Source organism: Phoenix dactylifera, chromosome 3 (assembly GCF_051530095.1).
Source record: "Phoenix dactylifera cultivar Ajwa chromosome 3, Ajwa_hap1_PhDact_Kaust_v1.1, whole genome shotgun sequence".
In the NCBI taxonomy this organism is placed as follows: Eukaryota; Viridiplantae; Streptophyta; class Magnoliopsida; order Arecales; family Arecaceae; genus Phoenix; species Phoenix dactylifera.
In genome coordinates, this window is record NC_143192.1 from 45,567,388 (window position 1) to 45,593,980 (window position 26,593).

Below are 26,593 nucleotides of genomic sequence, written 5' to 3' on the forward strand. Positions count from 1 at the left end.
TTTCATATGGTTTGCCACCTTATGGAGGGTGAGAAATATTGGTGAGTTTTCTACTTTAGGCAAGCCCAAGATGCAGTGTTCTCCTTATCATCAAATGTTTGTGATGAACTGTATGGGAGGTTGAACTCGGATTCCACCATTAACCAATATCTTATGACGTCAAAATTTCTCATCGTCATGTAAAGCGTACCATCTCATTGTCAGAAATTAAATTTGATATCCTGAACTGTGAACTTTACCGATCAATTTACATAAAAGACGAGCTTTGCAGATTTACACTACCAACTCTTAATTTTCTTTCAACCTTATTATTTGTACAGCATCTGCTTGATCTTTAAGGACAAATCTTCACTCAGTTTGCATCACAAAGGCCAGTTGCATCATCGCAGAGCCCATTGCGGTCGAGCAGTTTTGGAGGCGGGGCACTCAGGAGAGGGGAAGAAGGGCTCCCATAGGCACTTCTTCGACTGTTCCCACATCCTAGACTTTTTCTTGTGTTCACTCCAGTCATCGGATTGGTACCACTTGCATACTTGCACAACGCCTGCAATGGGTGAAACAACGGAGTTATGATGTCCCTATAGAAATATAGAATATGGAGATGAAACTGTCTAATATGCAAGAAAATTATCTAAAATTTTTAGAATATCACAGAAACAATACCTAGTGCCCCTAATTTCACTGGTTATAGTTGGTAGTTTAGCGCACACTACTGATCAAAGTCCAATCCCTCTTAACAAGCTCCTGTGGGAATATCTCCCTAAACTAAGAACATAGTTCTTAGCAATAACCCGAGTTAGCAGCCAAGATGATGGTCTGATTATAGGCATGGGCGCGTGGCCCTCTTAACAAGCTCCTGTAGGACTCTCTCTCTCTAAACTAAGAACATAGTTCTTAGCAATAGCCCAATTTAGCAGCCCAGCTGATGGTCTGATTTAATAGGGAAGGCACCTTGACATGATTCAAGTGACAAAAGGCAACTCCTTGGGCTCACTCTTGTGCATTGATCCCATTTGCTTGTCCATCATGTTGGTGTACCATGTCCAAACAAACAGAATTGCCTTCGCTACAAGAAGAGTCTTTAGGCAAAACTTCAACCATCTTCAGCTTCCCAAATTACAGTGAAATCTCATATAGAACTTTAAGCACCAGCAGTAGTAGGATTATCATGTCCATCTCAAAAGGCAAAGCTTGTAACATCCATAATACATTGCTCTCCATGTCTAACCTAATTAATAAGATGCTTCTCAACTCCTTTATGCATTATAAAAGGAGTTTTTTTTCCCCATAAGAGGCTGGTTGCTTCTGTTCGAGAAAGGAATAGTTTCTGCATTTTCAAATATTTCAGCACATGAAAAGGTAGATTTAGTGAATTAAAAGAATGCTTAATATTTAGCATGACATTCCAATGAAGATTATGAGATCAACTGCTCTGGTGTTTGCAAATACATAGATGCATGCATGCATGCATACATACTTAGGTACATGTATGTATGTATGTATATACATATGTACATAAATACATACATAAATACGTGTGGCGCATGTTCTAGGCTAAGGAGTCACACCGGATCATGATCTATGCTGTTTATGAAAACCTAGAACCAAAAGGTTGTGTTTTGGAGGTTTCTTACCTATACATCAAGCAAACACAAGTTAGGCAATAGTTGGAGAGTAAATAAGCTAATAAATTTTGTCGGCTGTATACAATATGAATCCATGCCATCACCCTCGATCTAGACATCTAAAATCATGTACAAAACAACATTCAGCTTATATTCTACTAAAAAAAAAAAGCATTCAACTTATATTGATGGTTCTAAACTATAAATCAAACTGAAAGATTCGATCATGCTACTAAGTTGTCTATTTTGTGACCACTTGATTCATGAGTAGAAAAACTTTTGAAGCTTCCAATTTATAATTGTTAGGCATTTACATTTGATCATGTGTAATAGCATGGATTTTTTATCAAGATGATTCATCATTGATTTTGCAATGGTACTGTTGACACTTCAACTGTACTAGAAGGATAGTAACTTAACACACACACACACTCTCTCTCTCTCTCTGTGTGTGTGTCTATGAGCATGCATGCATGCATGCAATCGCGTGCTTGCACGTGTATATTGATGAGAAATGAAATACTGAAAGTAAAGTAGTAAAAATATAAAAAGCACATGAAAGTAGAATTATAAGAGGCCCCATACCCTATCGTTAGTCATTAGTGGTTGTCATGGAGTCAACTTCAAAAAAGATCATGAGTCTCTCTGTTACTCAGTTCTAAATAGCCAATGAGGGAAGAAAGATATGGCAAGGAACAAAGATGGTCTATGAGGACAATGAGTAGGAGACTTCACTGAAGTGGAAGCAGAATTGAAGCAATGACAATTGGTTGAGGAAAAAATTCCCCCTTATGGGAATTTCATCTGTAATTCTCCATTCCTCATGTTCCTGGGGAATCTGATGTATTATAACCTAGATCAAGATGATTGTTCTTTGAATTCCTATACATGTGAGTCCTTGGAAACCTGGTGATATTTTTGTTTTCTTTTGTGCATATTTCTTGATGCAGTCCTGTATTTTTCCATTTTCCTGGAAACCCCTGGAATAGTTTTTCGGTTGAATGAACCAAAAGGAATAACGACTAGTTTGAACCAAGTCTGAAAAATCAACATAACCAATGCCAAGTGGTGCTTTGGGTGCTCTTCTAATACCTCCTATTCCTGAGGGGGTGATCAAGATTAAGCTGCATGCATATTTCTTCATTTAATTTCACTTAAACATTGCTTTATGTAAACTACATGTGTGTACCCTGAAGGATAACCTTAAAAATGATTTGTAGGATTCATATTAGTCTAGATATTGTTAAACAAGCTAGGATTCTTTATGCGTTGTCCGACATATCCAAGGGCTTCATGAAAGTTACCATCTTACCTTTATACCGATCTGAAGTTTGGAGAAACTCTACAGCTGCTATCGTGTAAGTATCGTACTAACAAGAAGTAAACCTAGCCTTGGTACATTTAGCTCTTTCAGACTACAACAGTAAGCTGGGTATAGGCTCAAAACAAAAATTTGATTCTTATATAGAAAAAATATGTCAACACCTTAGGCCTTAATAGAGGCACCATAAGGGTCCCACTCAACCTATACCTAGATTCATGGGGGGCTTGGCCTTAAATTTTGACTCAAAACTCCATCCATTTAAGGACTGAGTTGGGTTCTGGTTCAGGTCCAGGTATGTCAACACTTAACACCCATACTCTATCCATCAACCATCAGGTTTGAATCAGTTAAGGATATAGTCCCAGTTAGAGTCTCAAGTTGGTATCAGTATTTCATAATTTCAACTCCCTTCATGCCCTTCAGACACTTTAATAGAGACACAAATCCCAAAGTAAAATTAAGTAATTCTATATAAAATGAGCAGGATATAAGAGTAAAGTCATATGCTGTATATTAGGTCTGTAAAAATCAGCCCCCAGCGCAATTTTATTAAATTAACAGATCTGATTGGATCCATGTTAGGTAACTGGACCCGGAACCAGACCTAGGATTTTGCGATGAGTCTATCTCTGAATCCATACCCAGCCCATAGGTCTACAGGTCCAGATCAGGTCTGGGTCAAGTCTGAGAAGTCCAGGTCTGTGGGTCAGTGACAGCCCCAAGTCCCTTCCTTCAACCTTAGCCCCTATCAAGGGATCCAAAGATATGCTGAACTAATCTCTTTCTGCAATCTGTCTGCTACAAGTATATAGAATGCTTATGCCCAGCAGTTTACTTAAGCCAAGCCTTTGCTCATACAATGCATCCTACCCTTATTTAGTATTCAATGTTGTTACTAAAATTTATGGGTTAGAACAGATATCGGTGAGACGTGAACAAAACAACAACTATAACAGTAATTTTTTAACATTATGTGAAATGCGACTCTAAGAATCCAAATGCATGTTGTAAGAGGTGATCCAAAACATTCATACATGATAATACCTGTTTTTGCAGTAGGTCCAGAACAGCATCACTGAAGTCAGCACCTTCAATGATTGCACCACCAAGATCACTTCGTGTGAGAACTGATCTAACGAGCACAGCATTTGTGAGATTAGCTTCATTAAGAACCTGCTCAGAAACATTTTTTACATTTAAAATCAAAATGTAACCCTACAACAGATTAAGTAAAGCTTGCAAATGTTACTGTTTAAGAAAAAAAATAAAGCATTCATACAGTTGATCCAATTGGCTCAACTCCATGGCTTAAGAAATGGCCCAAGCTTCATGTTGAAATTGATTGATCTCAATATATCTATTAGAATGACAGACAAAAACTTTGGACGTTCATGGAACCTATATATTTTATATTTTTAATTTGCAGAAAATAGAATGATTAACTTTCAGTTAAGAGTAAAAATAATAGCATGATATGGCGCTTTAGAAAGCTCAATGCACAGACATAATAAGGCTGGCAATAGTAAGTATTCCTCCTTTTGGTTCATAATTCAAAAAAACTACCATTTATTCTAGTGGCCTAATTCTGAGTTGCTTCTTTGTTTTTTCTTTCCTTTGTTTGGATGCATGTTTTGCTGGGGGGAGGGGTCGGGGAGGTTTGGAGTTAGTATAGTCGTTATTTATAGTGGATGAGTTTCCTTTTTATTTTGAGCAACATATATTGCATCATTTATGATACACATGCTATATGCATAAATCTGTTCATTCTTTATACAAGTTTTTAAAGGGATTACATGTACAATTTTTGTAATAGATATAGTCCCTTACTGCAGTTATATGCATGATGTAAGCTTAATATGGCAAAGCTTTCAATCCTAAAGAACGGAGAGATGGCATTTTTATGGAAGACAATAGAAAATGATCACAAAAATCAAAAAGTACAGAACACTTACTTTTGTAATGTGGTGAGGTAAATGAATAGAGAGACTCAAGGTTTTTCAAATGCAAAACATTTAAATCCAATTTCTTTTATTACCTGAGAAGGAAATAACATTTAAACAGTGATCCTTGGGTTTGCGGCTGAGTTTTCCCAAAGGTACATAAAATATCCAACAGACACCAGCCATGGACAGGTTGATGTAGACTTTGCTTTCATTCTGTTGTTTATTCAAGCAATCTTATCATCTTGAGAGGTTTTGGGTTGAACCTCTTAATACATACTCTCATCCTCTTTTTTGTCACCAAATCAATATTCCCAGCTTCTTAGAAAATATAAAGGTGGTATCCTTTGTCAAAAAAAAAAAGAAAGGGAAGAACTGTAGAAGGATAAGTAGTTTTTATATCTCCAGTGGCTGTGTCGCTAATTACGACAGATTAAATTATCAGTAATCATGACCATGCAGATTGGCAGTCAGCACAATATGCAGACAATGCTGATACTTCGTAAATGCAAGGCTGAAGAGATTTACTTAGCATACAAGAATACACTACTTTATCCAAATTATTAAATATTGATCAGTTTTAATTATTTTATACTAGTTTAAAAGACAAATAGGCAACAGCATATAACTTGCCTAAGTCATAAAAATTTAATATTATAAATTATCCCAGGTATTTTTGCAAATTAATGTATAACATGTGTTCTTTGTAGTATATTTGCTTCCTAGAGACATCCACTGTATGAGTTCTTGCAGTATATGGTTATATATATATATATATATATATATATATATATATATATAGATAGATAGATAAGCGCGCGCGCGCGCACATATATATAGATATACACATATATATATAGATAAACTAGGGATAGTTCCTGATTGTCTCAAATAGAAAAAAAATATGTGACCATGACCGTTATGCATGGTTTTAAAATTGAAAGTCATATATATTGTTTCAAAATCAATTAGAGTTTGATAAGCAGTGATATAGACCAGCACAGAACTGTATATAAGTATATACCATTGTGGAGTGCCAATATCCTACCAGCATGGCACATTTTGCAGATTGGTATCTTATTTCAATACTTGCCGATTACACTTGGATAAGCAAATGCTGATAAAGATTGCCCAACAACAGAGAAAGTTACAATTATTGTTCAACTTATTGGGAAGTGTATGCAAATATGACATGCAGAATTCCTCTAGACAGAAAGCTTTCTCATATTACAATGAATTATTTTCCAATACTTGGGTAAGTTGCTAGACTTTTGTTTTATACACATTGTTTTAGATACATGTGCTTTTGAGGAAATATATAATATAAAATTCAAAATATGAAGAAACTTTATAAGATTGTGCTATAAATCTATCAGCTTTACCATGCGATCCATCAAAGTATCGCTCAAATCAGCACCTGCATAAGATCAAACAAGACATAATGTAGAAAATTAGATTTTAATAACTAATGATATGAGAAGGCCGTGATCATATGCATTTTTTTAATGTAGAAAATTACCATATCACGCCCTAGGCCAAAACTGCATGACACATGCTCTGAGTGGAATGTGTATAAAATTTCTTGTTGACAATTTACAAAAGAAATTCAGATATATAACTATAGTACTGGATTGTTTAAGTTATGAGACCTAATCAATGCACTTATTTGAAGACAAAATTTGCATTGTTAGATTCATGTTGTCCAAAATGGCGAAATTGTGTTCATTCATACATCTACAACTAAAAGTTTGTGCAAGGCATTTCACAAGTTGTTGTATTTAAACATTTTTAGGAAATGATGTTCATTACTGTACTGATTTACCGATCAATAAGATATGCAGTGGTCAGCTGTACCTAGAACCATCATAGTACTACAACAGAATGATGCCATGAAGTAAGCATACTGAACAACAGCATTTTTTGAAACAAACTTTTTCTCTGCTACGATGGTTATTAACCATTACAAAGTGATATAATGGTTTATAATAATGAAATAATACTGCTACAAATAGTTTGCATCTAAACAGTAATCTTCTATACATCTATAGGATTGTATATTTATTTCAATTTTAAAAAACTACTGGATATTTCGACATTATATCATTATTACAGTTAAAATGCATTTTTAATGGAAAATATTTCTATCAACTTCAGAGCCCTTGTAATATTGGTCATGATGTAAAGGATGTCCAAACTATTGTTGTAGCTGATGTAACATTAAAAGTAGCCATTATTTCCATCGGAATACCGCCTATTTGTCCCAAAACATCCCAATAAGTACCATAAAAAAATCTTGGATTTGATTCTCTTTTGAAGCTACCTAGATCTTAATTTTAGGAAAAGTTGAACAATCAACTAGAAAGTCCAAATAACTACAATGATATCATGCTGCCAAGGGGGAAAAGAAAATTTGCTCGTTGAATTGAACCTTAAAAAATAAACACATGATGGATTTTTGTGATCAGGAAAAGGCTTGGCAAAGGCCTTATAGACCATGTCCGAAACACTAAAGCATTGTTGGCCACTTGCAGATCTAATCATCTAAACAAGACCAAGCAGCTTCTTCACGTTGTAATTTTATGTATATGTTGAATTTAATATCTGTGGAGCTCTTGAAAATGGTCAGCAGTTTCTAAATGAGCATCCTTTTCTGTTGTACATTGAAAAGAGGGAATGTAACTTTCTTGTGTCTTGCTTGATCCTAAAGGGTTGGACTCAGTTCCCTTGGGATATGATTATAGGGCAGGAAATATATGGTAAATTGGAAAAGTAACATGCAACTTCTCTGTCAACCTATTGCCATGGGATTTACATAGATTTGCAAGGATAGGTATAAAGTTAATACACCCCAGAAACCTTCAGCATAAATCTGGGCGAGAGTTGATTGTGAAGAGCTTAAAGATAAATGGTGGGCTGTAACTGGAAATAGTTGGCATGCAATGTCTGCTAAGAGGAGGTTCACAATCTGTTCAGTGAGCATAGCCTATTTTTTCTACAACATTTCATCTCTATTTCCTACTTTTTTCCTTTATTCATCACTTCATTTGCAGGACTAAAGCACTTATTATGATTGGTCTTTCCTTTTAAGGATCGTCCTGTTGAATCAAAAAACCATTGAATAAAAGACCATATAATGACCTTAAGCCATTTTTTTGTTCTTGCTTTCCTGTTTTGACATGTGGGAAGAGATTAGTTTATATAAACACCACATCTTTTCCATTTTCCTATATTTTTTCAGTTGCCATAAGATCTCCATGGTTTTGATGCTTGATCTCTTGCTTTCAGGAACCTTTTTGACTTAAACCAGGGTGAAGAGTTGGTGCTACCCAGAAAGCATTTGCATGAAAACAGGGGCCAAAAAGGTCCAGCTGAGTAGTGTTCATATCTTGGCTGCACTCTATATGTCAAAAGTCCAGGGAATTCAGATCAAGTAGAGACAACCCCATATAAATGCAGCAAAACTTTGCAGATTCAAGCACAGCAACCTATTATAATAGTGGTGGAACATGAAGAAGGGTTTTAAATCTTTGAGCCTTGATGACTTACATGAACATGCTCAAACTTTAAGGATACAACTGAAAATCCAATTCCAAAATGCATACGCATGTTTAGATTCAAAGGAGGATCTCAAGCCAAGAGAGCTACCATGTAGATGATAGGTCTCATACATGAATATTACGAAAAAGAGAATGGGAATGTTTCAGACCAGGACAGTCGGGCTGTACATAAATTGGTAGGTAGACACTGCATGATCAACCTTAAGACTGCACTGGAAGAAAGAAAGAAAGAAAGGAAATGTATGTTTAGCCTTCTTAGTTTCGCCAAATTCCTCCTGAATTTTTATGCCATTAGGACAACAAAATTCAAGATTACAAGACCAAACTCACCAAAGTAACCTTTCGGGCCAATACTTAAGTATATGCTATCATGGATTAAAGTTCCATGTTGTGTTGGTCCATGTTATACCCTTATTATCTTGTGTGCTGGTTCGTGCATGCACTGGCATGGACTGACACTATAATAACCCAGGACCTCACCTAAAATGGCTAGCCAGAAAGTATTATTTAGGTTTCTTGATTCTGTATAATTACCCAAGATCTACCCAGCGAATAACCGATGTGCGACTAAATACATACTCGCATGGGTTCTCACAGGGTTCTCACATACTCCCCCATTTAAACCTTGAGGATGATAGTGTTATTTTGATGATTAACAAGCAATTCTCTAGAGTATGCTATAAGTTAAAATTGATACTTCATTTATAAGTTCATTGCTCTCAGTACATTTGCTTAATTGGAAATATATATATGGTCTTGTTCATTTGGATGAAACTAACCTTGAGAATGCAGCAAAGTGTGGATTGAGTCGACCCATAGGTTGATTGGGTCGACCCCGGCACATCGAGGAATCATCTGGCACACTCCTGCAAAAACAGCACAAATGAACAGTGAGTTGGGTCGACCCAAGGTAAGCAAGAGTCGACCCAACCTCCAAAGAACCTCAAAATGCAAAGGAAGAATGCTCTCTGGATTTACTGAGAGGGTCGACCCAAGAAGAAGTTGAGTCGACCCAAGTAAACCTTGAGTCGACCCAAAGAAAGGTTGAGTCGACCCAAGTGAAGAAAGGCTGAAATTCAAGGCTCTGAATTTTCTTTGGGTCGACCCAAGGCAACAGAAGGCTGAATTTCAAGTTTCTGTGTTTTCTGAGAGGGTCGACCCAAGAAATGGTTGAGTCGACCCAAGTGAAGGTTGGGTCGACCCAAGGACAGGTTGAGCCGACCCAAACACGGGCTGAACATAACGGCTAGTTGTGCAGAAATGCTTTTTGGACTCCCAACGGCTATAAACGGCTAGTTTCTTCAATCCAACGGTCAGAAAGGACTATTTGGAGGTTGGAGAAGTATTTAAGAGGGAGTATTCATCAGAGGAAGCAAGCTTTTGGGGGAAAATACATCAAGTGCATTCAAGAGAGAACCCTAGCAAGACAAGCTTCATCAAGAGCTTCATTCAAGAATCAAAGAAAGGGATTGAGCAGATTCAAAGAGGCATTAAGAGCTCCTTCCCCCATTGAAGAGTGAAGCTTCCTTGACCAAGAAGAGCAAAGCAACTTCAAAGCGATAATTTCTTTCTAACTCTTCTTGTTGTTCATATTGCTTTATATGCTCATCTAGGAGTTTAAATCTTTTCTTTTCATTTGTTTAAACACTTTGTAAAGGTTCGTTGGTAAGCCCGCAAAACCAACAAAGGTTCGTTGGTAAGCCCGCAAAACCAACAAAGGTTTTTGGTGAACCCGGAAAACCAAAGTTGTATAGGTTCGTTGGTGAGCCCGCAAAACCAACAAGGTTCTTGGTGAGCCCGGAAAACCAAGTGTATAGGTTCGTTGGTGAGCCCGTAAAACCAACAAGGTTTTTGGATTGTGAGCCCGGAAAACAATCCAACTGTAATCCGCAAGATTATAGTGAATTCCCAAGGGTACGCTTGGGGAGTGGACGTAGGTGCTAAGGAGAGCACCGAACCACTATATATTGGTGTGTTTGCATTGTGTTTGTGCTTTCATTTTTTCTTGCTTTATCTTCTCTTCTTGCATTAGATTAACTCACTTAAATAACCTAAGAGAGCATCCATCGCACTTAATTAAGAAAGTTTTAAAAGTACCAAAAATTTAGAAGAAACCAATTCACCCCCCCCCCTCTTGGATTGTCACCTTGGGCAACAAGTGGTATCAGAGCAGGTGCTCTATAATTCCTTGCCTTTTTTTTTTTTTTTTTTTTGACCTAACCGTCAAAGAGCCAAAGATCATGACAACTCAAATAGACAGTTTTCTAGGAGAGGGACAGTTAATTGATCGACCTCCACTATTTAATGGCATAAACTATACACATTGGAAAATACGCATGCGGATTTTTATACAATCAGTTGATTATAATTTATGGAGCATTATAGTCAATGGAACACACACAAACACTAGACATAATGAGAAAATGGTTCAACAAAATTCAAAAGCCATGAACCTATTATATTGTGCGTTAGATAGGAATGAGTTTAATTGCATATCTTCTTGCATGACTGCTAAAGAAATATGGGATATGCGTGAAGACAAATATGAATACACTAACAAATCTGAAACATCATGTGTAGAAGGAGAGCAGTATCATATTGAAAATCCATGCTTGGTGGCACAAGAGGTACATACTGAAACTGAAAGCAATTTTACATTTGATGAACTCCATGATGCCTTTTTTGATTTGTATTTAGAATATAAGAAACTTATTTGTAAGAACAAGAACTTGAAGATTGAAAAACAAATAGATGAAAAACTGAAACTAACCAGTAAAACTGAAATCTTAATTAAAGAAAATCAAGAACTAAATCAAAGAGATCAACTTCTCACTGAAAGTCATGATAAACTTAAGAAAGACAATGAATTACTTTCAGAAGATAACAGAAGATTAACTAAAGAAGTTGACAGATTAAAACCTATTGTTGAAAGATTTACGCTCAGCTCTGAAAAACTGAACCTAATGATAAATAATCAAAGAGCTGAATTTGATAAAGTTACATTAGGATATCAACCTTGGTACACTCAAAAATCTTTTAAAAATATGTTTGTTAAAACAGTTTTTAATTATTCTAAAACAGATTCTTATAAACAAAAGCTAATTAAAATCTCTTCTGTTGTTCCTAAATCTATACATTACAAATTTGATAAACCAAAATGGGAGAAACAGAAAACTGGAAGTTTTCCTACTACTCATGTTCGATCTAAGTTTGTTAAATTCAACAAGAGGATACAGAAATACATCCCTTGTAATACTAAAATCTGTAAATTCATGGACAAAATAGCTATTAAGAAAATATGGGTTCCAAAAGGAACAATTATAGCTAACCTACAAGGACCCAAAAGAGCTTGGGTTCCTAAGTTGAAAATATGATTATTTTTCTGCAAGCATGTCTAGCTATCCAAGGTTCTAATGAAAGACGTTATCTAAACAATGGGTGCTCTAGACATGTGTTAAAGAATTGAATGTAACTAAGAAGAATGATTCAAATGAAAGAAAGAATGAAATAAGTAATTCTTACATCTTCTCGTGTTGAAATTACTTCATTAGTTGATTAAAACATAACTTGCAAGTATTAATCATTTTTGTGATATAAGTGATATTTTTTTATGAAAAGAAAATATATTCAAATCACTTCATTTTTATAGTATGCTCCACTTACTATTGGATAAGTTGCAAAATGGTTAATTAATTTATTAAAAAATAACTCGATGAATTCTCTATATGCTTGATTAAGAATTTTTATCCATGGCATTATTTTTTATTGATCATGAAAATGATAATGTGTACTTGGTATGCTTTTGAATATTTGCACTATGAATACCAAGATTAAAGAAACCATCCTTGGCACATAGAATCAACTCATGCTAGTATGTACTTACTCCCAAAAGATCTTGCCATAGGCCCACTTAGATTATCTACTTAAAGGTCAAAGTTTTGCTATGCATGCTAACTAAGGAAACAAACAAAAATCTTTTCTAAATCTAAAGATGTTGTTTCCATCTCTAAGTTTTCAAAAGCTTACGTTGGATTTATTCTTGGAAAATAAAACTGAAGTATTTTTCTGTATTTACTAAATCTTGTAAAAGTGTTTCAAATGATAAAGGTTTCCAAACTGTGAAGATAAAGAGTATCATGGCACAGTGTTGAAAACCAAAATCCTGATAAAGGTTATACAGAAAATAATATTAAATCCAACGATTTCAGCACCAAGGACACCATAAGTAAAATAGAGTTAATAGAATTCTTGAAGAAATGCAAAAGATAATTATGTATGATAGTCATCTACTTAAATAATTTTTAAAAGACTATCATCACTGCGTGTCATACATATGATCTCTCTTAAATCTATTTTTTGATGAAAACTTCTTTTGATCTTCTGAAAAATAGAAAAAGAACTATTGCATATCTCTCATATTTTTCAGTCGTACATGTTATGCTTGATATGTTCCCATGAAAATAATGCCAAATCTGATAAAGATATTTCTATCCTTGGATATCATTCATCAAGCAATGCATATAGAACATTCATGAAAACTTCTAGTTGTAGAAGTATCAATTCACTTTATTCTTTATGAGACTAATAATTTATTATCAAAATACTAAAAACAAATTATATATATGTATATGGTTAATCTTTTACATATAACAATCTGAAAACATGTTAATAATTAGAACCAAATTGAGTTTTTCAGAAATGCACTTAATGAAGAAAAATTGATGACTACTAAAAGACTAAATCAAGAAAAGATAAAATAGATCTTGATGAGATTCTTGTATGATTAGAAGTAAAGATCACCATTATCATTTGCTTGCTTTATGAGCTTTATATGCTATCAAATGAATGTGTAGAACTCACCCCTATGTGGTTATTTCATTAAAAAGGAGATCTATGTAAAATAACCACCATACTTAAAAATACACATTACATATATGATAAAGCAATATGTGATTTGGTACAAGCATCAAAAGCATGATATATAAAAGCTTAAGTAACCTTTTTGATAGAAAGTAATAGTGATAAATCTATGCATCAAAAAGAAGAATTTGTAATATCTTATTTGCTCAAAGTATGCATTGATGACATCATTTTTGGGTTCTACTAATGAAGAATTATAATGAAGATTTTACTTAGCTCATGTAAGGTGAGTTTGAAATATGTGTGATAAATGAATTAACATCTTCTCTCAATCTCCAAATTAAGACAAACAAGAAAGGGGATCTTCATTGACCAACGGTAGTCCACAAGAAAATTCTTATAGAAGATTGGCATGAAGAAGGTACATCTATGACCCCATCTTGTAGAATTTGAAAAGGATGAGCAAAGTAGATCTATTGTTTAAAGCTGTATTGAAGCTTGATAGAATAATTATTTCATCTTACAGCTAATAGACCAGAATGTATGCTCATTATGTGCACTTGGGCAAGACTTCAATCTAACTTTAATGAATCTTATTTTATTGATAACAAATAAATCATAATCTGAATTTTTGATAGAAACAACTGATTAAGATAAAATTGATTAAAACTTAGCTAATATGTCTTATTGATAATTATCTTAAGGAAATAGAATCTAAGCTAAATTGATTCTGAAAATAAAAATTGACTTGACCTTGATAAATCTTTCCATTGCTCACATGCTTGTCATTGAACTATCTTGGTTAATGAAACTATCTCTTTAGTTCAAGTGATATGTGCTTGCTTATATTTAGGCAATCTCTTGAGTAAAGTGACTCAACAAGCAACTATTGTCATATCTTATATTGAGTCATCTAGTTTAAAACAAAGAATATGTTGGATGAATGTTTTGTATCTTGAAGAAACTAATGACTCTCCTTCAAGAAAGAAAAGGAGTTTGTTAATAATGCAGGATCCTTGAGCAAGAAAAATGAGAGATCTCAACTTGAAGGATATCTCCATATAAGGTACAATAAACATTCACATGCAAACAAGAGAGAGGACCTTCCTCAGCCAAAAGTTCATACATAAGAAATCTAGTAGGTATTTGACTGAAGAATGCAGAATGAAATGGTAATTCTAGATACTTCTCTCATAAATTAATTGAGCAAAGTCAATAACTTAAATCTTATTATGGCATGATTGAGGCCTTTAATTATTAATTTTTGATATCATGTCTATAATTGATTGACTTATACTTTTAGAGATTGTTTCATGGTTTGCCCAAACTAGAATATATCTTTGCATATGTCATAACCATGAAATACACAAGTTTATGCTTAAAATTTTGATCTAAAATAACTTGTGTGAAATTATGAATCCATGAACATAATGAAAATGTTGTTTGTATGATACACAAGATTAATTCCTCATTCTGCTCTTTCATGTAAATTACTTGAGAATAACAAAAAGAGAGAGAGATAAAGAAAAGAAAATGAATATTATTCAAGAGGTGTAGAATCTAAGCAAAGGCAAATACTCCAATCTTAAGGAAAAGTAAAACAAGCATAATATATTCGGGACATTTGGAAGGGATAAAATCCATAATTAATTACACTAAAACAGGAAGAATTCGAAGTAAACATTTTAACCCTTCTATATTGCTCATCATAGGGATGGTGCCAATGGGGAGGCTAGTGGTAGTACCCGGCACTATTTGACCCAACTATTCGGTGTAGGGCATATTAGGGACGGCACAAGAGGGAGGCTAGTGGTAGTACCTCGTGCCCCTTCCCAACTCCACCGGATAGGGAGCAAATAGAGTATAGAGCATAAGAAAGTAAAAATGAAAGACAAAGTAAATGAAAGTATATAAGAAGAATCAAGTCAAAATGGTTAATCACTTGAAAACATACTTTAAGGAATATATCAGTGCGAAATTATATTTAAATAGGGGGAGTTTATTTGAAAAGAACTGATTTTGATCCTTGACATTCTTGTTCTTAGTATTTTAATGCATGACTTAACACATGATATATTTTACTAAATAAAATATTAATGTAAGAAAAACAGAATTAATTTTGATGCCTTGGTTGATTGCTCTGATACGCATCCGAAACATATCTTTTCTTATCATTAAAATGTACTAATATTGGTCTAAATGATGTGTCTTTCAATGATCTTGATTACAAGCAAACATTTTTAAATATATGATTATGTTTTGATATTTAAAAATTCATTGAGCTTCATGTATACATTGCTGAAAAACTGTGATTAAGAAATTGAATTCTATAAATACACGTACCTCAATGATCATCTATAAAAACTGTGATTTAGAAAATCTCTTTTGATATTCACTAATGAATCCTAATTGACTTGATCTTTAGAACTTAAATTGTGTGCCAATTCATATTTTTATGTATCAAATTGTGCTTATTTTCTAAAGGGATAAAAGAAAGTTTGTAAAAGAACTCTAAGATGTATCAAAAACTACATGAATTCACATTTTGGTACTTGTGCCCCAATGCTCTTTTTATCATAAAAGAACCTTGAAGTCATTAAAAGTTAATGATCCAACATGATGATATGACTTTCAAGTATATAAGTTTTGATCTTTCACTCTGAAAATTAATTAAAATTACTCTCCTGTTGATAAAATACTTAATAAATTGGGCAAAAGGTCTTAAACGAACAAGCTTTCATACTTAGTGAAGAGAGAGTAGATTTCCACTCATGTCCTTCCTTGAATATCATTCATGGTACTTCTTGAATTAACCTAAGGAAGATTCCACCTACACTTGATTAGAAAACTATCTTTGGAATCTACATTTAGAAATCACTTCTGGCTTACATCCTAAATATCTCATTTCTAAAGACAAACACATAGAAATAAGATAAGGGATCATGTGCAAAATGGAAACATATGTATTGAGCATATATGCACTGAAAAAACAATTAGCCGATATATTCACAAAATCCTTGAGTGAAGATAGATTCTGCACGCTAAGGAGGAAATTAGGCATATGTGATCCTTTTTATTGAAGAAATATAAAAGGGAGCAAGTAGTCTCATGATACATTCCTCCAATTTCTAAAAATCCATGAAACATGAGTCAAAACTTGTTATCTATAGATTCCTTACTCATGTATCATTGTCCCATAAAGAGTTTATAAGGATTGGAAGCAAGGAAAACATTTTAGAAGCAAAACGAAAAAGAAAAATTCTGCACTTGGGTCAACCCAACCCAGAATAGGGTCGACCCAACGTTGAGTCGACCCAAGAAATTTCTTGAGTCGACCCAACGTCGGGACCCCACTATTAAAAGGGGGACCCGTGAGCTATCTAGGGCACTGTTTACCCTTTGTCCTCTTCCGAAAACCCTATTTCCCACTCTCAATTAGAGTCTCCCTAGGCTGATCTTAGCATCTATATTTAGAGCCTAGGCTAGAAATCTAGTTCTCGTATGTATCTTGCCTTTTCTCATATGTATCTTGCTTTTTCCCTTATGAATCTTGTCTTTCCCTTATATCTTTAAATCTTGATTGTGGAACATTGTACTTTTCATCATTTTGAGCATTAATATATGAAAATGTTCCTATTTTGATCAATGAAGTCTGAAGTTTGTTCTTTATTGCATCTTTTCCCATATATATGTTTTTGATGATAACAAAAAGGGGGAGAAGAGAAGGAAAGAGTATATAAAGGAGAAGAGAAGGAAAGAGTATATAAAAGAGAAGAGAAGGAAAGAGTATATAAAAGAGAAGAGAAGGAAAGAGTATATAAAGGGAGAAGAAAGAGTATTACTTTTGTGAGAAAGAGTGAGTAAAGAAGTTATGAAAAGAAAAGAGAAATAAATGGGCAAACAAATTGAAAATCATATAAGAAAGCTTACATATCTAAGGGGGAGCAATTTGTAACAATGAAAATCATCAAATCAAAAATTTCTATCATAATTCAGAATTTGGCACATATAAATTCAGAATTTGGCACGCTCCTTTCTCACCCCGATACATAAGCTGAAACTCTTATTTTATCTCAAATTTTTGAAGTTTCATTGCTAATGAATTATAAATGAAAGGGGGAGCCATTCAAAAAATCAAATTGGCAAATTTTGAATGATATAGGGGGAGATTTCACTTATATATATGAAAAGCTGAAATTCTGAAATTCAATCCCTTTTATAAACTGATTTTAAAGACAAGTATCAATAGGCTTATACTCTTTATTTTGTAATCATCAAAAAGGGGGAGATTGAGGATGATAGTGTTATTTTGATGATTAACAAGCAATTCTCTAGAGTATGCTATAAGTTAAAATTGATACTTCATTTATAAGTTCATTGCTCTCAGTACATTTGCTTAATTGGAAATATATATATGGTCTTGTTCATTTGGATGAAACTAACCTTGAGAATGCAGCAAAGTGTGGATTGAGTCGACCCATAGGTTGATTGGGTCGACCCCGGCACATCGAGGAATCATCTGGCACACTCCTGCAAAAACAGCACAAATGAACAGTGAGTTGGGTCGACCCAAGGTAAGCAAGAGTCGACCCAACCTCCAAAGAACCTCAAAATGCAAAGGAAGAATGCTCTCTGGATTTACTGAGAGGGTCGACCCAAGAAGAAGTTGAGTCGACCCAAGTAAACCTTGAGTCGACCCAAAGAAAGGTTGAGTCGACCCAAGTGAAGAAAGGCTGAAATTCAAGGCTCTGAATTTTCTGAAGCTGACCTTGGGTCGACCCAAAGAAAGGTTGGGTCGACCCAAGGCAACAGAAGGCTGAATTTCAAGTTTCTGTGTTTTCTGAGAGGGTCGACCCAAGAAATGGTTGAGTCGACCCAAGTGAAGGTTGGGTCGACCCAAGGACAGGTTGAGCCGACCCAAACACGGGCTGAACATAACGGCTAGTTGTGCAGAAATGCTTTTTGGACTCCCAACGGCTATAAACGGCTAGTTTCTTCAATCCAACGGTCAGAAAGGACTATTTGGAGGTTGGAGAAGTATTTAAGAGGGAGTATTCATCAGAGGAAGCAAGCTTTTGGGGGAAAATACATCAAGTGCATTCAAGAGAGAACCCTAGCAAGACAAGCTTCATCAAGAGCTTCATTCAAGAATCAAAGAAAGGGATTGAGCAGATTCAAAGAGGCATTAAGAGCTCCTTCCCCCATTGAAGAGTGAAGCTTCCTTGACCAAGAAGAGCAAAGCGACTTCAAAGCGATAATTTCTTTCTAACTCTTCTTGTTGTTCATATTGCTTTATATGCTCATCTAGGAGTTTAAATCTTTTCTTTTCATTTGTTTAAACACTTTGTAAAGGTTCGTTGGTAAGCCCGCAAAACCAACAAAGGTTCGTTGGTAAGCCCGCAAAACCAACAAAGGTTTTTGGTGAACCCGGAAAACCAAAGTTGTATAGGTTCGTTGGTGAGCCCGCAAAACCAACAAGGTTCTTGGTGAGCCCGGAAAACTAAGTGTATAGGTTCGTTGGTGAGCCCGTAAAACCAACAAGGTTTTTGGATTGTGAGCCCGGAAAACAATCCAACTGTAATCCGCAAGATTATAGTGAATTCCCAAGGGTACGCTTGGGGAGTGGACGTAGGTGCTAAGGAGAGCACCGAACCACTATATATTGGTGTGTTTGCATTGTGTTTGTGCTTTCATTTTTTCTTGCTTTATCTTCTCTTCTTGCATTAGATTAACTCACTTAAATAACCTAAGAGAGCATCCATCGCACTTAATTAAGAAATTTTTAAAAGTACCAAAAATTTAGAAGAAACCAATTCACCCCCCCCCCTCTTGGATTGTCACCTTGGGCAACAAACCTTGACGTCCTCGTCAGACTAAAGATTCAAATCCATTCAAATCTAATCACAAGCATCATGATCGGCTTGTGGTCAGCCCCAATGAATCCGTGTTGCAGTGTCCTCTAGTCCACATAGGTCATGGGCCGGGTCCGTTCTGATATCATTGGTAATAACCCAGGATCTCACCCAAAATGGCTAGCCGGAAGGTATTATTTAGGTTCCTTGATTCTGTATAACTACCAAAGATCTACCCAACGAATAACTAATGTGGGACTAAACATACGCCCGCACGTCTCCTCACAAACAGACTACACAAAGACTCAAAGTTTTTTATTATGAGCTTTGGCACATAATCAGACATGTGATTGGCAAAGTATGGTATGTGCCAACCTATGACCAACATGGATGAGCTCACAACACTTTAATCCTTGTGAGCCTAAGCATTTTGTCAAAAATCCAACAATTGATACTTGATTACTTAAAAACTGCAATATAAAAGATGAAAAGAGTATGGTTGCACTAGGAATTCTCAATGGAGATGTATCAATTTATATAGAGCAAAATCTAGGTTTGTTTCTTAGGGGCAAGTTAAGGAACTTTATACAAATGCTCAAATTATCTCCAGAGGAATGATGTGACTCCTTCATTCAGGTGATTATGTTTTCCTAGGATTCAATAATGTCATGATTGTTATTCTATCTTAATCTTATAACAAGGGTCCAGGTTCAGACCTGCTAAGTGGGCCAGAACCAGAGACCTGCAGTCAGCACCCAAGGAGAGAAAGGGTCAACGGTGGCATGGCCGTTGTCTGGCCAAGCATGGGCTTGGAGAGGGAGGAGCGAGGCTCCTCTTCTATTTCCCCCCTCCCTCCACCGAGAGCCACGACCATCGAGTCTCCCCCCTTCCTCGCCCTCTGTTTCCTCACTACCAGGAACCACCACCACCGTCACTATCTATCTTCTTCCCCTTCCTCTTTTGCTAGGTTTTCCTACATGGAATGAATGCTGTGACTAAATTTCATGTTTTATGTAATGCATCTTATTTTGGATCCATACAGAAGAGGAGTTAACTCGAGCATGTACAATTATGACCTTAAAAAAAGGGATGTTTAGTCATTCGACCAACTCCATATGAATACTATAGATGGATATATCCATAAACAAATAAACAATCTACAACCTCAAATTGCGAACCCCTCCTTTCCTCATCTTTTACTTTTCATTTCTCTCTCATTTCATATGTTCTTACATTTAAACTTTCTGTCTTTTCATCCCCATCTTCCTTTTATACTGTATTTTCTTGTCTCTTTGGAGATTCAATCCATTGCCTTTGACAAAGGAAGCTGACCATAATAGTCGATTCAATCCCTTAATGGGACTAATGGTTTCTCCTATATGTGTAGGCACATGAGAATTTGCATCTCTAGCAAAGTCGGCGGAACCATCCCGAACCGGACGGTTCCAGCCCACTCGAGCCAAACCGGTGGCTAACCAGTACGATTCCGACAACAAAAATGAGACCCGTTGCCGTAGCCAGAGAAGGAGAAGGAAAGAGAGAGCGAGCGGGGGAGGAAGAGAGAGGGAGAGGTGGCGAACGCTGGCGGAGGGTCGGCGGTGGCTGTGGTAGGCGAGGCCGCGGCCGGTTCTCCTGTTTCGAATGAAACAGGGGTCCGACCGCGGCTAAAAAATTTTGAAATTTTTAAGTGAAGTTGGTAAATACTTAAAAATTTTAAATTTTTTTAGCTGTGACCGGGCTCCTATTTCGTTCGAAACAGAAAAACCAGTCGTGGCCTCACCTGTTGCGACACTGTTGGCCCCTCGCGGCTCTCCGCCAACGTTCGCAACCCTCCGCCAGCCTCTCTCACTCTCTCTCTCTCTCTCTTTCTCTCTCTCACGGTACCAATAATCTCTCTCGGTACAAGCCCGACACGGCCTTTACTGAGTCATCCCAACGGAGAACCGGTACGGTGCCCGGTACCCGTTCCTTCGACCTTGATCTCTAAACTCTAGCCACATGACAACGCAAATAATTTGTATACGAGTTTTGCTCCTTTATCTATCCTCATCAGTTTCAAAAATTAATACTTCTGATGAGTCTAAAGCACAACAAACTGGAATCAAAATTGTTTCTGTCGTGAAAGTCTAGAAGACTCAGAAGTTCACCAAAAATCTTAAATAGCCAAGAGAATAACTGATGTGCATGATTCGAAAAATTACAAAAAGTTAAAAAATTTTGGTTGAGATAACTGAACTTTTGAAACAAAATAAATATTTTTCGATTGTTTGAAATAACTGAACTTTTGAAAAAAAAATTAATTTTAAAAAGTTCCTTTTTACTTAAATATGATAAGCTAAGGATAGATGAAATATACCAAATTATGTCTAAGAATTCTTCAAGTAAGGCCTTAGATAAGCATCAGTTTGCAAAGGAATATTTTAGTTAAAAAAAATTACAGCTACGTAAGCAGTAAGCACCTTCAGACATGGTTAAACTAATTGTTGGACAACTGATTCGAATGTGAAGATTCTACATAGTCTCCCCCAAAGGGTATAAATTACTGAAAGATGTTAGTAATTGCCTTCCTTATGGTATGAAAGCAACCCTGACATAGATACAGATGTGTTAGTGTTCCATAAACTCCACCTTTAAAAATATGAGATAGCAAATATATAGTCGATACAGACAAAAGCTTAAATGCCACAAGAGGGAAAAAACGAAAACTTGTTTAACACATGTACATAAGAGTAGCATTATCAAAAATTTGCTAACAGTTACCTGAAAAATTTGCTTTATAAGCAACTGCCTTTTCAAGATAAGCACCATTGAATGTTGAACCACTAAAATCAGATTCTCTCATATCAGCGGCTGTGAAGTTAGCCCTTCTGTAGTATATACATTGCATTCTTAAAAAATCATGACTGAGTATAAACTGCAGAATAAAGTATTTGAGAAAGTTATTGTCACCTAGAAGGTAATGACCAAGAGAATATGCTAGAGGGCTACGTGAGCTTTCGAGGATTTGTGATAGAAGTGCTCCATTATTTTTCTTATAGCTAAGGTTCAAGATCAGACTTCCAGAATATTTATTGCCTTGTTTTTCAAGTGCATAAGCAAATCATTAGTTTCTATATAAGTTTTTCAGAGAATAAGTGACAAAATAACAGGAAACAGGTATACTGAAATTATTAAGGTTATACTGGGATGTGAGTAACTATTCCTATCACTTATAATATGAGAAGCTAAATTCCGTTAATCCACCCAAATATGATATGCACCAATCATGTTAGAGATTTTCCATTATGGCCATTTAATAACATTTATTAAAATTCCTAATCATGCATTCGCATAAATTTGGAAGTAGGAACTGAAACAATACTGCTGCAGATGTAGAGATTCAGTTCTCAAAATTTTTTGGAAGTATTATATTGAGGATTTGTGTCCTGATAAAGTGGAGTGCTCTTACAAAATTCCCTTGGGCACCAAATCCTGCTAAACCCGATAACATTCCTTATAGGACTACCGTCCACTTAACACTCCTTTTGCTAGTGAAGATGGTGGCTGTGCTGTTTTGTGCAATGTGTATCTGGCATATAGTCCTATAATGTTACCATGGCAAGACTAATATCTGATAATGTATATTTGCAAGTATTCTGAAAAAGTCTTATAAATGACAAGTAACTAGTACAAAAAAACCATTCATGATAATATTAATATGCGTACAGATAGTACTCAGAAGCATAATTCAAATTTCAACTAGACCGAGCAGGTACAATTTCCAAAAGTGCCATTCTTGACTCCATATGGCTTTTATGATTAGGGTCATAAATATTGAGGCTACTGCAACACGAATATTGAACTTACTGATTAAGCTACATTGTATTCTAAATTTCTTATAGATGAAATCTTCTTATTCCTTTTACCTTTTATTTTACTATGATACAAAAGACAGTTTATATTTAGACAACCAATAGTCAAGTAAAAAACCTCATATTGAATTTCATATGCATTAACAGACCAGGAAACTCCCTAACTGGCTTGGTTGGACTGCTTTGTCTACTCAGCCTGGCTACCATCAATTTAGTATTTCAAAGCCCTATCCTTGGTTACCACTTGATTAACGCTGACTGCCTAGTTATAAGTTAAACTTGTCCACTATATGTCGCTTCAACAAACCGGTACTTTCAGATACCCATATCTGTGTCACATGTGACACTTAGTGTCAAATATTTCAGCTGAAAACCAATTTCTAAAGTGCACATATCAAGAAACCAGTAAAAATGGAGTCATTTTCTCCATAACTAGAAGTTGACTACAGATCTATGCTCCCTAAGTTGCAAAGCTCTTAATTCTTAATTCTTTAAATCAGCATTTTAAATTAGAGATGACCAAAGTAGATAACCAAAAATCCCAAATAATGAGCATATTCTAAAACAACATCTAATACATTTTCTTAGCCTATTCTATTTTTGTTTTCGAGTATTTACTATTTTTATTTTTTTTTAATTTTAAGACCTTTATTAATTTCTGTTCAAATATTAAAAACGGAACAAAAACTGCCAAAGCTGCCAAAGTTGAAACACAGTTTATTTGATTGAAATCAAGACCAAAGCTGACTTTGGTTAGTTTATAGGAAGTGTGCTACAGGTGTGGAACTTATCTGAAATAATCACTAATTTTTTCTCTATAATTCAAATTCAAAAGCCTTTTTATTTGCAGTTGAACTTTCCTCTTTGTAGCCAAACAACTCAATATTTTGAACTCCAGTTCTTTGTAGTCAAACTCCTCTATATTGTAAGCATGGCCTACTTTTGTCACAATACACTGGGAAAGCAAGAAAATCCAGAAAGAAGGAGAAAAGAAGGGCTGCCCTTGCCAATTTTTAACTGTATGGAAAACTGTGGGGCCTTACAAGGCACTGGGAATAGCATTTTATTTGGACCCTTATATAAAAGACCAAGACCTCACCCAAAAAGGCTAGCCGGATGGTTATTAATTGGAGTTTTGAACCATGCATGTATATCTTGGTATGGAGTCCATGATCTCATGCCAAATCTCTGAATTATTTCATAGAAAACTATTCACACTTATTAGGCTTCAACATAAATAGAGAAAGAATGTTCATGGATACTATGTCTCTGGATACTCAATATCCACGTTTATATAAATGTATTTTTCATTTGATAGCACATCCATCCTCTATAGTCCATACCTACTCTCCAAGTATATAGATTAAAGAGAGATCAAGTTTATCAAATTCTCTCCAAACAATCATATTTGATGAATTCAAAATTGTACATCAAATGTTCCTTCTTTTGAATAAATCACATGCATTGCACATGTCCGGAAGGGACTTGTAGTAAAAGGGAAAGCACATCTGACTTGTAGTAGTGATGTTCTTCCATGGTCTTTAAGGAAGTTAATTATTATTCCTTTATAAATCACTAAAGCTGTTGGTATCAATGTATTATTGCATAGTAATTGGCTGTTGCAGCCAAAGGATTGCTCGAGAAGTGGGCTATCCTAAGTAGTTCGTTACTACTGTAGTAGCAGCATCCATTATCACTTGATTAGAACTAATGGTAAATGACACTATCCTCATTTTTGCAAAAGCGGGGATTATTAAAGATATTTTCACAAAACAACTGAGGCAAACTGAGTTTGTGAAGCAATAAAAGATGATTAAAATGCGCTTATAAAAAAAAGATTGGTCCAAGAGAGGATGTGAATTCATTAGCCAAAAAAATAAGAAAGTGAAGCTGGACTTTCTGACATCCTTAAAGGTAATGATATCAGGGAGCCACATTTTAGTTGGACAGAAGATGTTTGCTTCATTTAACTTAGTGTTGGAGTAGCATAACTGAGCCAGTGCCAGGTAATAGTAATATTTTGAGCTTGAATCACACTTTTTTTTAAAATCAATTTGTTCCTTTTATAAGGGATATCTCCTCTGTCCATTTGAGCTTACTTACCTTTATCTCCATTCTCCACTGATTCACTATGGTCTTCTAAGATTTTCATCCAAATGGATTGATAACCATGAGATGTTCAACTAATGACATCAAACAAGGTGCCAAAAACATAAAATAAACGGATTCAGCGCTAGAGATAATCCCCATGACTGCTGGGTCGACACTTAACATATGGCATGTTATATTTATAAGAGGCATTCAAATTCACTAAGTTTCAAATTTCGACATAGAAAGGATGAAAAGAATGATTTGAGCAAAAAAAAAAAATCATCAAATTTTCTGAAATAGTGGGTCAATTTTATACGTATCAAAAAAAAAAAAGCTTTAATGTCCTGCAAACCTTGTCAACACCAGTAGCTCTGTACATTACCATCAAAAAGTAACACACTTAACTCTCAATACAGACAATGAGCAAAGACATATACCAACTGAAGAAGCAAAGATCTTACCTGAAATTTTCGTTGACATGGACAGCTTTCCTGCTCAATAAGACCAAACAAACAGGGAAAAAGAGAACGAAAAAGATATTACGATGAATTTAAACGAAAAACAGTAAATTCGGAAAACAAAACGGACAGAGCAACTAGTTGAAGAGCCGAACTTGAGATCCGCGGAACCAAATTGAGCAGCGGAACCTATCCCGAACTCGCCCCGCATCTCCGCTTCGTACTTATTCAGGTCGGCCATCGCCGTCATGGGTCCAATGCCACCGAAGCTCACGATGGCAGCGGCTAGCGCGGTCGAGACGACCGCTCGCCACTTCTTGGGTTCTGCACTCAGGAGAGTCAAACATTAACACATAGCACATTAACTGTTTGGTTAAATGCCGCAGTGAGAAGCAGAGGACAAAGGCACTCGCCGGAGCTGTGGCAGACGATGAGAGTCGAGCGAGGCCGCGCATGACGCTGCGCGCGAGAGAGAGGGAGCGTTCTGGGCACTGCAGTCGCGAGCAGAGAAGCGGAGGCGAAAACCATGATGTCGGGGAATGGAGACGAGAACGGGATATTGGAGGTGAGAGGAGATGAGCGGAGGTGGGAGAAGGGAAGAGGCGAGAGCGAGAAGCCATGATGGGGAGGTGTTGAGTATCCCGACTCGGTGTTTTCTGGCTCGGGAGCGAACACGTGTGACTGCGTCGAAAGTTTTCTATCCAACCACGAAACGAATGCCTATATTCGCGGCTACAAATGGGCTGCAAATGGGCCGGGTTCACCCATGTCCCGATCCGAACATGATTAGATCTGATTCTGATCCGGTTTAAGAACAGGTAGGGTCGACCAGTTCCACATTTCAGATCGGATATGGGTTTATTGGGTTCTAATCTGACCCAATCCAACCTGACCCGTTTGACTTGACTCGATTCGATTGTTATATGGATTTAATTTGGGTTTTCTGGCCTATTACCTGACTCGATACAAAATATATGGATTTTGTCTCAACATACTTCAATTGTGGAATTGTGTAACCAGAAAAGTAGGTAAAAA

The 26,593-nt window shown here is 35.8% G+C and overlaps 1 protein-coding gene across 2 annotated transcripts; it reads right to left on the bottom strand.

Annotated features, from left to right (window-relative positions):
- Positions 1-139: 139 nt before the first annotated feature.
- On the bottom strand, positions 140-26,241 carry LOC103705169 (Pentapeptide repeat-containing protein). 2 transcript variants are annotated; one of them, XR_015976476.2, is made up of 8 exons: positions 25,972-26,240; positions 25,714-25,882; positions 25,562-25,591; positions 21,919-22,025; positions 6,272-6,306; positions 3,994-4,122; positions 664-1,327; positions 140-544 (listed from the first exon to the last, which is right to left on the bottom strand). XR_015976476.2 is itself a non-coding variant. In XM_039121007.3 (7 exons), the coding sequence occupies exons 1-7, from the start codon at positions 26,084-26,086 to the stop codon at positions 353-355; spliced, it is 777 nt and encodes a 258-aa protein (XP_038976935.3). In that variant the 5' UTR covers positions 26,087-26,241; the 3' UTR covers positions 140-352. The 2 variants fall into 2 exon arrangements, 1 of the variants encoding a protein (XP_038976935.3); XM_039121007.3 differs by lacking the exon at positions 664-1,327 and having other exon boundaries at positions 25,972-26,241.
- Positions 26,242-26,593: the final 352 nt, after the last annotated feature.